The sequence below is a fragment of the Suncus etruscus genome, chromosome 3 (assembly GCF_024139225.1).
Source record: "Suncus etruscus isolate mSunEtr1 chromosome 3, mSunEtr1.pri.cur, whole genome shotgun sequence".
NCBI classification, from domain to species: domain Eukaryota; kingdom Metazoa; phylum Chordata; class Mammalia; order Eulipotyphla; family Soricidae; genus Suncus; species Suncus etruscus.
In genome coordinates, this window is record NC_064850.1 from 16543527 (window position 1) to 16556268 (window position 12742).

Here is a 12742-nt window from a genome sequence, read left to right on the forward strand (position 1 = left end):
GGGGTGGGGGGAGCTGATTTCAGGGAAGCCGAGCTTGCACCAGGGTCCCACTCCATGAGACCTGCCCTTTGGACAAATGGTTTTTCCAGAAGTGTCAAGTTATTGTATTGCTACTGTGGCCACAACTCAAAGACAGCCCCATCATCCACTCCCGCCAGCCATGGGGCTGACTTCCAAGCCTGGCTTCTGGGAATCAGGGTCTCCCCGCCTTTTCTGGAAATAGATTTTTTTTTTTTTTGAAAAGCAGAGTCCAGCAAATTATCTCAGCGCTCAAGAGACATAGGTGGCCTTCCAGCAGAGGCTTCTGTGTCATTGCCGCCCACTCGCAAAGAATCACACATACAACCCCATGATTTGTGGGGAGCCTACCCTCTCTCTCCCATTCTAAAATGTTCATAGTCAGATCTCAGGCGGGCACCACACAAAATGGAAGAAGGAATTACACGGGGAAAGGAATTCTTAGCATTTGTCAATACTGTACAAGTTTTCAAAGCTGCTTTTTCCATGATATGAAAAATCCATAGTTGTGACCAGGCAGCTGCCACTCATCTTCTGGGTTCTTGAGACCCTTGGGGGGGGAGGGGAGGAAGTCCAGAGTAACAGGGTTGGGATATCCCAATCCTGACCTCTTGCAAAATCACTTTTGGTAAATACTGACTGGGATGGTGGGCCTCAGAATTGTCTTCTCAGTGCTTCCTACCACCATTCTGTACCTCTATTTCTCTCTTTAGACCCCTGGGGAGACCCTTTCGCATATCCGTGGGGGTATCAGAAAGTCATTCTTTCTCTTCATAGAGACCGAAAAACAGAGAGGTGTGGCCAAGATGACCTTCAGTTTCCTAGTCTAGAAGTTTCCAGGGACATAGGTAATAAATAACTTTTCCACAGCCCTTTGTTCCTCTATCAAGTTCAGGATTCAGTTCCTACACTGGGGTGGGGAGACTGAGGGGGAGATTTCTTGGAACACAATCAATAGAAAACACCAAACTACACACAAATGACTCAGTGATCTCAAAATGGCTTCCCTAAAAATGGAAACCAGGGAGAGGGCCACGGCACTGGGTAAACGTGAAAGGGGGTTCTACAGGGCTGGGGTCTAGGTTGTTCTTCAAAAGTGCAAGATCCTTCTGGTAGAAACATGAGGGGGCTGGTGGAAGTGCTGAAACCTGTGTGGAACTGGTAAGTAGACACCTCTTCCCCTTGATTGCACTTGTCCACGCCCTCTGTGATTACTGGGATTCCTTATAGTTGGTCTATCTGGATCTATAGGAGATGGGGCTCAATTGGATTTGAATTGGGCTCTGGTATAGCCTCTCCAACTAGAAGTCACATTCCATGTTCTGGAGCCCTAGGCTTGGCAGCCAAAGGCTGAGGCTTTCTCTTTGAGCAGTTCCCAGCATAAGTGGCAGCTCCAGCTTCCTGCAAATACAAGATGGTGTTACCAGCAGCCCTTTTCCCAACCATCAAGCCCCACCTCTATCCCTCACTAATTGGACACCCCATTTCTCATCCACTTCCCCAATTCACTGGCAGTGTACCAGTCCTAGAGCCAGGTGGAAAGCAGAATAAATGCTGCTCAGACATCACTCTTGATTATGCCTCTGACCCAGCCTCCCCAGCCTGAGTCAACAACCCTGTTAGCTTCCATCTCCCCCACCATTTCAGTCCAGTTCTAGAAAAACTCTCCTTTGGAGTTCTAGCTGGTTGAACTGTGCCTCATTGGTACATGGCAATGTTACTTGCCCTTCATAGAGTTGTGCTAATTAAATGAGACAAGTCTGGTTAAGCCCTTAGCAAAGGCCTCACCCCAGTGGATAGAAAGAGGGAAAGATAGCTATTAGTGACACTTAAGTTTAATAAATTTTACCTTCGGGGGGCTCAGCCACTGGAGGGTTTAAACAGTACATATGGTAGCCACGGTCACAGTCATCACAGAAGAGTAGTTGGTCCTGGTAGAAGAGAAAGTAGGGAGAGAGAGAGAGAGAGAGAGAGAGAGAGAGAGAGAGAGAGAGAGAGAGAGAGAGAGAGAGAGAGAGTGAATGACTCAGGGCTAACCTCTGTGTACTCCCCCCTTCTCCAGCTATTTCCCCAGACTAACCTCCCTAGATGGTCCCTTTATAAGATACACTTAGGGTGCCAACCCCCCTAAGTTGGTCAGTTTTTGCATACCTTATGACTTCCTAATCAAATCCTACCACCACTCTAGAAATCCATCTCATCTAGAAATTATCTTTTCACTCTTGTGTCCAAACTATTCTTTCCTCTATTTGCCTTATTTTATGGAACTTTCCTGTGGGATTGCCATTGGAACATGCCTTTCAAGTACATTCTCTAATGGACTGTACAACTACTGGTAGAACCTTACCTTACTTCTCTCTGTATCTCCTTCAAAACTTGCTTTCTCACAGTAACTCGTTGGCAAATGTATGTGATCTTTTTGCCATTCCCTAGGCTCAGCCCTGTTCTATTTAGTGATCTTTGGGCCCACTTAAATGGTTTATAATAAATTTGCATACTGTGTCATATCTCACCTTGGGACCTAGTGCAGAGATCCTACAAAAAAAATAGGCAGAGAAATGGGAAACATCTATGAGGACACAATGATTTGGAGATCTTAAGAGACATTTCTCTCAAGCTAATTCCTTTCATGGAGAAAACGAAAATTTTGAAAGAGTTAGCAATAAAGTGACATAATTATTCTTGCAATTTAGAAAAAGCTACTCATTATAACTGGTGGCTGTATATGAATGATGCTAGAAAGAGAGAGATTGATTCTAGCGATCAGAAGTAGGACAGTGATATAAGTATTCAAACAATATGATGGTAGCATGAACTAGGATGGAAGAAGGTAGACTGAACTAAGATTATAAGGATTATAAGAAAGAAACAAAAATGTCTCATGATCTTTGGCTTGGTCAGCAGGCTGAATGATAATTGGAGTAATTGGAGAAGCAGATCTGAGGAAAGCAGAGGCAATCTTGGCTACTGGTATTCTATAGATCCACAGCTCACCCAGAGATTGAGAAGGAAGCCTAAGTGTGATACACACACACACACACACACACACACACACACACACACACACACACACGGAATCAGTGGTGGTTTTATGCAAGATCCTAGAGAGAAGGTCTGAAACATGAGAGCAGTTCTTGAACTTACTACACTCATGGGTGGGTGACCAGAAACTTGAAGTTATAGGCACAACTTTGTATATGGTTAAAATGACAGATTACAAAATAAACATGCAAAAAATTCATGACTTTTCTATATGCAAATAATAAAATAGAGGATTTAGAGAGATTTTAATACTTTCCAAATGTGCCTCGAAAATTAAGTACCTAGGAATCAACTTTATTAAAGAGGTAAAAAACCTATACAAAGAAAACTAGAAAATGCTACTTAAAGAAATAAAAGGAACATGAAGAAATGGAAATACATCTCCTGGCTGTGAATTGGAAGGACAAAGACCATTAAAATGGCTATACTCCCCAAACATCATACAGATGCAATGCAATGCCTATAAAGAAACCATGACCTTTTCAAATAAATAAGTTAAAGAATCCTGAAATTTATATGAAACAATAAACACCACCTGTCACTGAATAGGCAAAGCAGTCCTCAGAAAAAAGATGGGAGGGGTCTTTTGGCAAACCACATGCAAAAAAAAAAAAAATGAACTCAAATCTAACACCATGCACAAAAGTCAAATAAAAATGCATTGAATGGGCCAGAGTCATAGCACAGTGGTAGGGCATTTGCCTTGCACATGGCCAAACAGGATGACCTTGGTTCAATTCCCAATATCTCATATGGTCCCCTGAGTTGGCCGAGTGATTTCTGAGTGCAGATTCAGGAGTAATCCCTGAGCACCATCAGGTGTGACCCCCAAAAACCAAAACGACAACAACAACAACAATGCATTGAAAACCTCAATATCTGACCTGAATCCATAAATTCTCCATGATATTGAAGTTAGAGGCATCTTTAAGATTAATCCAGCTATACCACTCCTAGGAATATACCCTAGGAACACAAAAATACAATACAAAATCCCCTTCCTTACACCTATATTCATTGCAGCACTATTTACCATAGCAAGACTCTGGAAACAACCAAGATGCCCTTCAACAGATGAATGGCTAAAGAAACTGTGATACATATACACAATGGAATATTATGCAGCTGTCAGGAAAGATGAAGTCATGAAATGTTCCTATACATGGATGTACACGGAATCTATTATGCTGAGTGAAGTAAGTCTGAGAGAGAGAGAGAGGAAAATGCAGAATGGTCTCATTCATCTATGGGTTTTAAGGAAAATGAAAGACATTCTTTTTTTTTTTTTGAAAGACATTCTTGCAATAATAATTTTCAGACACAAAAGAGAAAAGAGCTGGAAGTTACAGCTCACCTCAGGAAGCTCACCACAAAGAGAGATTAGTTTAGTTAGAGAAATAACTACATTTTGAACTGTCCTAATAATGAGAATATATGAGGGAAATGGAAAGCCTGTCTAGAGTACAGGCAGGGGTCGGGTGGGGAGGAGGGAGATTTGGGGCATTGGTGATGGGAATGTTGCACTGGTGATGGGTGATGTTCTTTACATGACTGAAACCCAAACACAATCATGTATGTAATCAAGGTGTTTAAAAAAAAGATTAAAATATCACTGCCCAGGCAAGTGGAAGAAAAGATAAAGAAATGGAACTACATATAATTAAGAAGCTTCTGCACCTGATATGAAATGATGACCAAGGTACAAAAATTGTCCACAGTCTTGGAGAAATTATTATCCCACAACTTATCCAATATATATGAAGCATGGGTAGGATTTTACAAGAAAAAAGAAACATAAAACCCCATTCAAATATAAGACAAGAGATGAAGAGAATAACTTCATACCAGAGACTGATACACATCAAAAAGAAAACCAAGGTTGATATGAATGGGTGTGGGGAGGGAAACATTCCCCTTTCTCTGCTGGTAGGAATATCAACTGGTCTAGCCTTTTTGGGAGATAATACAAACATTCCTCAAAAATACTAGGAATTCTATGGCTATTATATTAACAGTGTTATTGATAATATAATAATTTTCACAAATATAGCTGCTAATAAACTCTCCTTTTCTTTTTCCAATTTTTTAATTCTCTACTTTCTATTTTTTTAAATAATTTTGCTTTCTGTCATCTGAAATAAATGTATTATGATTAGTTATGTCAACTATGTGATACATTTTTAAATAAATTTTAAAAAATACTAAAAATTGAGTTTCCATACACTCAGCAATTCTACTCCTGGGAGTATACCTCAAAGACCCCAAAACACAATTGCAGTCATATAGATTCATGCAATTTTCTAACACATGGGTGGACCTGGAGAGTACTATAAAATAAAATGAATTTGAAGGAGAGGGACAGACACAAGATATCTCATTAATATAGTAATTAATTAATATAAATATATAATATATTATATATAAATATATAAATATAAAGTAATTAATATAAAGTAACATAGTAAACTAAAGTCCAAGGCAATAGAAACAAAGACAGGAAAACTGTTACATAGTAGGAAGCTTGTAGAGGGGATGGGCATGGGGTCCAAGGGAGGGTGTAGGGTAGGTCTGGGAAGGGACCACACAACAATAATAGAAGAAAATGTTCATTCTGGATGCTCGAAGGAGGTGAAGTGACATGCAAGATATCCTATGAGTAACAATAGTATAGACTACAGTGCCTAAAAGAATGGGAAAAGAAGAAAGGAAAAGGACAAATGATCAAGCTGGTGAAATTGGGATATTGGGAGAGAGAAATGAACAGTAATGAAAGAATTGGTTTTGGAACATTGCATGCCTAAAACTTAATCATTAATAATTTTGTGATTTTGAAGCCAAAGCAGTGACAGAGCAGTGGCAGTGAGGCATTTGCCTTGCATGTGGCTGAGCCAGGACGGACCGAAGTTCAACCCCCCAGCGTCCCAAATGGTCCCCCAAGCCAGGAGCGATTTCTGAGCACATAGCCAGGGGTAACCCCTGAGCATCACCAGGTGTGGCCCCCAAACCAAAAAATATATAATAATAATAATAATAATAATAATAATAATAATTTTGTAACTGTAATTCAAGGTGGTTCAGTCAAAAAAAAAATTTTAAGACCTGGGGGAAATAGCCCAAGAATTTTCCTCTTTTGTTAACCCTCATGAAAAACACAACTTAAATGTCACCCCACCCCCATCTTCTGCATATCCTTACCTGAGAGTAAGACCTGCCCATTTCTGGGAGGGGTCTTTGGGAGGTATCTCAGGGGCAGAAAGAGGATTTGGAGGATGGATTGAGAGAGATTCAGTGGGAAAGCAAGAGGAAGAGAGAAGGCTGAAAGAGGTTGAATGCAGGGCTGATTATGAATCCAGCGTAAAAGGTTATGATAGAAGCCACACCTGTTGGCTAGGGTCTTGAATAAAGCTGATGTCTCCTGAAACCTGATGGCTGTGGATGATTTCCTTGCTGCCACGCTAAGACCTGCCGGCTGGAGAGAGTTGGAGGCGTGGGGCCCCGAGCTGGAGGAGAAAGGCCTCACCCTCCATCCATCTCACCATCATCCAGCCCCATCCAGGGCTGTTATTCAACACTTAAGGACCTTTTGCTCCTAATTATCTAAGGACTAAATTCTACCCATGGTAACAGCTAAGGAAGAGTAGAGACCCCATTTTGGGGTGTGCTGGCAAATCTCTGCCTTTGTGAGAAGAATGCTGTTACCCAAACAATCTCAGTCTTGATTCCTCCCTGTAGACTCTGTCAAGCCAACAAAACCTCTCCATGTCAACCATTTTTGTCAAGTCCACAACAAGATAAGCCTAAATGTCCACCAAGAGCAGTATGGTCAAGTAAATGTCTTAAGACCTCTGCATAGGGGCCGGAGAGATAGCATGGAGGTAAGACATTTGCCTTCCAATAAGAAGGTTGGTGGTTTGAATCCCGGCATCCCATATGGTCCCCAAGCCTGCCAGGAGTGATTTCTGAGTATAGAGCCAGGAGTAACCCCTGAACACTGTCAGGTGTGACCCAAAACCCAAAACCAAAAAAAAAAAAAAAAAAAGACCTCTGCATAGTAAAAAGGAATACGGATTTTGAAATGTTTTAAAGTTGAGATGGTTTATCATGCCTCTATTTTCATATGATTCATATGTACACACAGTGCTTACATTAAATAATGGAAAGAGGAACCATCTTTCTAATTTGTACCTGTAAGCAACCTGAGGTACAGAACTGTATTTCTTCAAATATAATACTTATTTTATATATTTGATTTGGGAGCAAACGTGCATTTTACATAGACATAAAACAAAATTAATCTGGGGCCAGAGCAATAGTACAATGTGTAAGGTGCTTGCCTTGTTTGCAGTTGACTCAGGTTCAACTCTCAGGGCACCATATAATTCCATGAGCCCACTGGGAGTGATTTCTGAGTGCAGAACCAGGAGTAAGTTCTGAGTACCACCCAGTGAATCTCCAAAAACAAAGAAAAAATCACTTACAATTATTCCTAAAACCTAAAAGAAAAACCACGAATGAAGCATGAAGAAAAACCACAAACGAACCATGTTATTAGTTGTCACCAGAATCAGATAGAAAGAAACTATTCTAAATGACTAAGACAGATTATTTTTTGGCAAAGGTGGCTCAGGAATAGAGCACTAGCTTAATATATGGGAAAACTGGGCTCAAACACCAATATTAGAAATTAATTGATTTTTTTTTTTATAAAAACAGTACTTTATACCTCCTTGATGAAAAAGACTTTTATCTCCTGTGGAGAGGTAGCCTCACAGATGGTTTAGTGGAGGAGGCCTAGGTATCCAAACAGTGGTTCTCAGCCCACCAAGCTGGTGATCCAAAACAAGAGTCTGAAGATGTGATGCTAGTTAGTCCTTGCAATGGGGAATATCCACAAAATCAGCAGTGCTAAAGGCGCCAGGACCATACTCATGTCGTAAATGGTCAATTTAACTAGGATTTATCTACTATCTCCCTAAGTACTCTACTCTCTCCCAGTTCTAACCAATTATAGTTTAAGATCAAAATCAAGTGCAAATATATTTGTTCAATCAATAAAATTGTTGGTGATAACATAGAAACTCATATTCTGACACTGTTTATCAAATGAGTATGCTCGAATTTTTTACATGTATGAAAGAAAATATAGATCCAAGATTGATGATGTTAAGTGAAATCTCTATTGTGGGTCTGAATCTTAGAAGTCTAAGTTATAAATTCATGGTGCACTTGAACAAAAATTATTTTCTAGGTCAGCCTGTTGAAAACACCCCAATGATTAAATGTGAGAATTCGTACCCCAGCACATAAAGTGTCTACTAGCACATACAGTGTGTTCTGTGAAGACCATTGTCTACTAATGGAAACAGGAGTCCTTGACAAAAGGTCTGATTCCAGATATGGAACATAAAATGTTTATTTTCACATAAATAAAGGAAAACAAAGAAACTATCACATACTCTAGGGATCAAGAGGACTGAGGCCCCATCCTTATTATGCTCCTTTGACTGAAGATGAGACCATTTTAACTCAAAAGGACTGAAACAAATTAAACATGTTCAAACTTGAATTCATAGATATTTTGTTTTTTGTTGTTGTTATTTGTTTGTTTTGGGGGGCACATTTGGTGACGCTCAGGGGTTATTCTTGGCTATGCACTCAGAAGTCACTCCTGGCTTGGGGGACCATATAGGACACTAGGGGATTGAACTTAGGTCCCTCCTGGATCTGCTGCTTGCAAGGCAAATGCCCTACCACTGCACCACCACTCCAACCCCATGAATTCATAGCTATTTTCAATAAATTTTCATCTTTACAAAAATCTAGCCTTTTTTTTATTATTTTGATATAATTTTAAAGTCAGAAAGAGTTATGAGATGGTATCCCAGTGTTCAAAAATTGTCTCTGTATGTGCTTTCCTCAGCTTTTCCAAATGTTAGCATCTTATTTTATCATGGTAAAATCATGAAAAGCAAGAGGTGCCCACTGGTGTAATATGGCCAACTAATCACAAACCTTATTTGGATTTTGTAAGTTTTTTTCATTTATGTCTTCATCCAAGAATCCCATACTACATTTAGTTGTCACATTTTTCTTAGTGTTTGAACCTGATAGTTCCTTAGTTTCTTTGCCTTTCACAACCTTGACACTTTTGAATATTCCAGGCCAGAGATTTGAAAGAATGTCACTCAATTTGAGTTTGCCTGACCTTTTTTCTTTTTTTTTTTTTTTTTTTTTTTTTTTTTTTTTTTTTTTTTTTTTGTGGTTTTTGGGTCACACCCGGCAGTGCTCAGGGGTTACTCCTGGCTCCATGCTCAGAAATTGCTCCTGGCAGGCACGGGGACCATATGGGACGCTGGGATTCGAACCGATGACTTCTTGCATGAAAGGCAAACGCCTTACCTCCATGCTATCTCTCCAGCCCCTGCCTGACCTTTTTTCATGGAAAGATTGAAGGTAAGCATTTTTAACAATAATAACCCCCCAAAAGATGTTGTGCCCTTTCAGGGCTTTGCATGAGGAGAAACTAATATGTCTTGTTGCTAGGATGTACTCGGACCTTATAGTTAAGTTGCATGTCTACCTTTGTCCATTGCAAAGTCACTATGATTTTTCCCATTATAATATATGAATACACTATGCAAGATTCTTTGATTATGCAAATATTCTGTTTCTCACCAAATGTTTGCCCACACATATTAGTATCAATTTATATTTCAGGAAAGTAAATCTTATTTGTTTATTTGATCATTTTTCTCTTCTCTCAACATTTAGAGGGGGACACACCTAAGTGGTACCCATAGAAGTCACTCAGTGCTGACATGATCAAATCTAGGTCTTCCATATGCAAAACTTGTATGTGTTCTCAGTCCCCCTTTAAGTACATGAGAATTCTACACCATGGAAGAGTCAACATCTTTTTAATTTTTTTATTCATTTCATTTTTGTTGCTCTGTATTAATAGAGTGATTGTGTTCTTTGGGCTGTAACCCAATGCTATCATTATTTACTTCATGGCCTACGCTGTCTTCAATTGGGCAAATGGCAGTTCCTTCAGGCTGGCTCTTGTGTCTTTTAGCGGAGCCTATCATTTGGTAAGCACTTTCCTGTCTTGCTTTAGACTTACAATCGACTGTCAATTACTGCTTTCCAGAGTTACTTATCTTGTTTTTTTTTTATTGCTTCCATTCTTTGAGATGGCTGTGCTATCTATTTCTAATACAGTTAAGGTCATTATTACTGTTCCTATGCCATTTTTGGTTTCCCACATTATACATGATTTTTCATCTTTCTTTACAGAGGGTATGTGAAACCACATCTTTATTCTGAGACTCAGAGCTATATATAGACATTCTCAGAGAACTATTGACCCTCTTATCATCCCATGCTACCTTATTCTTTTACTCCACTCCTACCCACCTTACTGAATAAATAGTCTTCGTTGTTTCCTGTTTATTCTTTCTGTATTTCTTTTATACAAGTGATCAGATTAGCTTTTTTTTGTGTTTCTTACAAGATAGCAGCATACTATAACTACTCGATTTTTAATTTGTGTTTTCTCTATTAATATATCCAGGAACAAAGGAATATATCTGAACAAAGGAGATCTTTCTCACTCCTTTTTTGGGGTGCAAATACTCTGTTGCATGATTGTATCACTATTGTTTGATCATTCCGCTTTGGAAGACAAATTAGGTTCTAAAATTGTTGCAATCATAAACAACAGGATTATGAATTACCTTATTTATATGTATTTGTATAGCATTGTAGGTATATTTTAAGGCAATTCACTAAGTTGAAGGTAAGTTTGGTATTAGTAACTTTCTGCCCAAAATGTTGAGACCACCTTGTATTCCAATGACAGTGTACAAGGACTACAATTTTCCACAGTTTTACTAATAGAAAACATTACCAGATGTTTATATTTTCTTCCAGCTTTAGAGGCAAGAAATGATATCTCTGTCTTACTTCTGATTAATCCATTTGTTTTAATTTTCTTTTTGTTCTTGTTGTTGTTGTTTTTTTGTTTTTTCAGGCCACACCTGTTAGATGCTCAGGGGTTACTCCTGGCTATGCGCTCAGAAATTGCCCCTGGCTTGGGGGGACCATATGGGACGCTGGGGGGATCGAACCGTGGGCCTTTCCTTGGCTAGCGCTTGCAAGGCAGACACCTTATCTCTAGCGCCACCTCGCCAGCCCCTTAATTTTCTTTATTTGTGAATGCGTTCGAACTGTTTTTAATGCATAAGTCATTTTTAATGTACTGTGATTTATACTATCTTTTTTTTATTTTATATCAAGTTTCTGTTTCTTTATTTCTCAAGTTCCAAGTGCATTTTTTCTATAAGCCATAATGGCTTTTAGTCTATGGGGTATACTACAAATATTTTCTCCCAGTTTCTCAGGTGTCTTTTAATTTTCTTTCTTTTTTTTTTCTTTGTAAACTATTCATGTGGGCACTGGAGCAATAGCACAGCAGTAGGGCTTTTTGCCTTGCATGCAGCCAACCCAGGACGGACCCAGGTTTGATCCTGGGCATCCCATATGGTCCCTCAAGTCTGCCAGGAGTGATTTATGAGTGCAGAGCCAGTAGTAACCCCTGAGTCCCGCCAGGTGTGGCCCAATAACAAAAATAAAAAAATTTTTTTCATGTGGCCAAATTTATTGATACTTTTTTTTTTACAAAAAATTTCTCCCCGTGTTAATTAAAGGAAGAATTTACCCATGTTTTCTACTAGTACTAATTGGTGTTTATTCATATTCCCAGATCATTTGGAGATTTTTCTTATTGTAATTGATCCATTTTTACCCTTTTCTAAATGGCTGCTCAATTGCCCCCGCACCACACATCACAGAATTCATCATTGACTCAGTAATTTTAACTGCAACCTTTATTTATTGAATATATGTAGTTGCGTTTATAGAAGTATTCTATCCTAATAGATGTATTCTATTACAATTTATATTATTAGTCTATACTGTTTTAATAACTGAGGCTGATAGTACGCTATTCTATCTAATAGATCTTGTTTCTTCTTCATAACGTGATTTTCAATGCTTTCTTGACTACTCAGTATCAACTTGTCTTGTTCCATTTAAAACACTCATTGGTGTTTCTGTAGGGCTGAATTAAATTTGTAAATTAACTTAGGAAGAGCTAGTTTTTCTGTAATGTTGAGTCATTCTATTCAAGACTACATGATGTCTTTTTATTTGTCCAAGTGTACATTTTTAGTGTTTAGACATTTCCTTCCTATAGGTTTTACAAATTTACTGTTAGTCTTGTGCATAAATATTCTTTGGTGTTATTATACATAGAGTTCCTATACTATTATGTCCTATAACTTGTTATTTGTGCATATTAAGACTATTAATTTTTGTACAATAATTCAAAGTTCAGGTACCCTTAATTTTTTTGTTTTGGATTTTTGGGTCACACCTGGTGGCACTCAGGGGTTACTCCTGGCTCTTTGCTCAGAAATCGCTCCTGGCAGACTCGAGGGACCATATGGAATACCGTGAATCAAACTGGGGTCCATCTGGGGTTGGTTGCATGCAAGGTAAACGCCCTACTGTTGTGCTATTGCTCTGGCCAGCTATCCTTAATATTTACTTTAGTCTTATTATTAATTATTTAGTGTTTTCAGATATGGTTTTTAATTAAAGAAATTAAGTTTCACGGGGC

The 12742-nt window shown here is 38.8% G+C and overlaps 1 protein-coding gene across 1 annotated transcript in view; it reads right to left on the reverse strand.

Moving 5' to 3' along the window:
- Positions 1–439: 439 nt before the first annotated feature.
- Positions 440–12742, reverse strand: part of DPF3 (double PHD fingers 3) — a 298015-nt gene continuing 285712 nt past the window's right edge. The window contains exons 10-11 of the mRNA XM_049770448.1: positions 1868–1949; positions 440–1419 (exon numbers count right to left, since the gene is read on the reverse strand). Coding sequence (XP_049626405.1) covers positions 1349–1419; positions 1868–1949 — 153 coding nt within the window. The 3' untranslated portion in view covers positions 440–1348. The remainder of the gene's footprint in view (positions 1420–1867; positions 1950–12742) is intronic.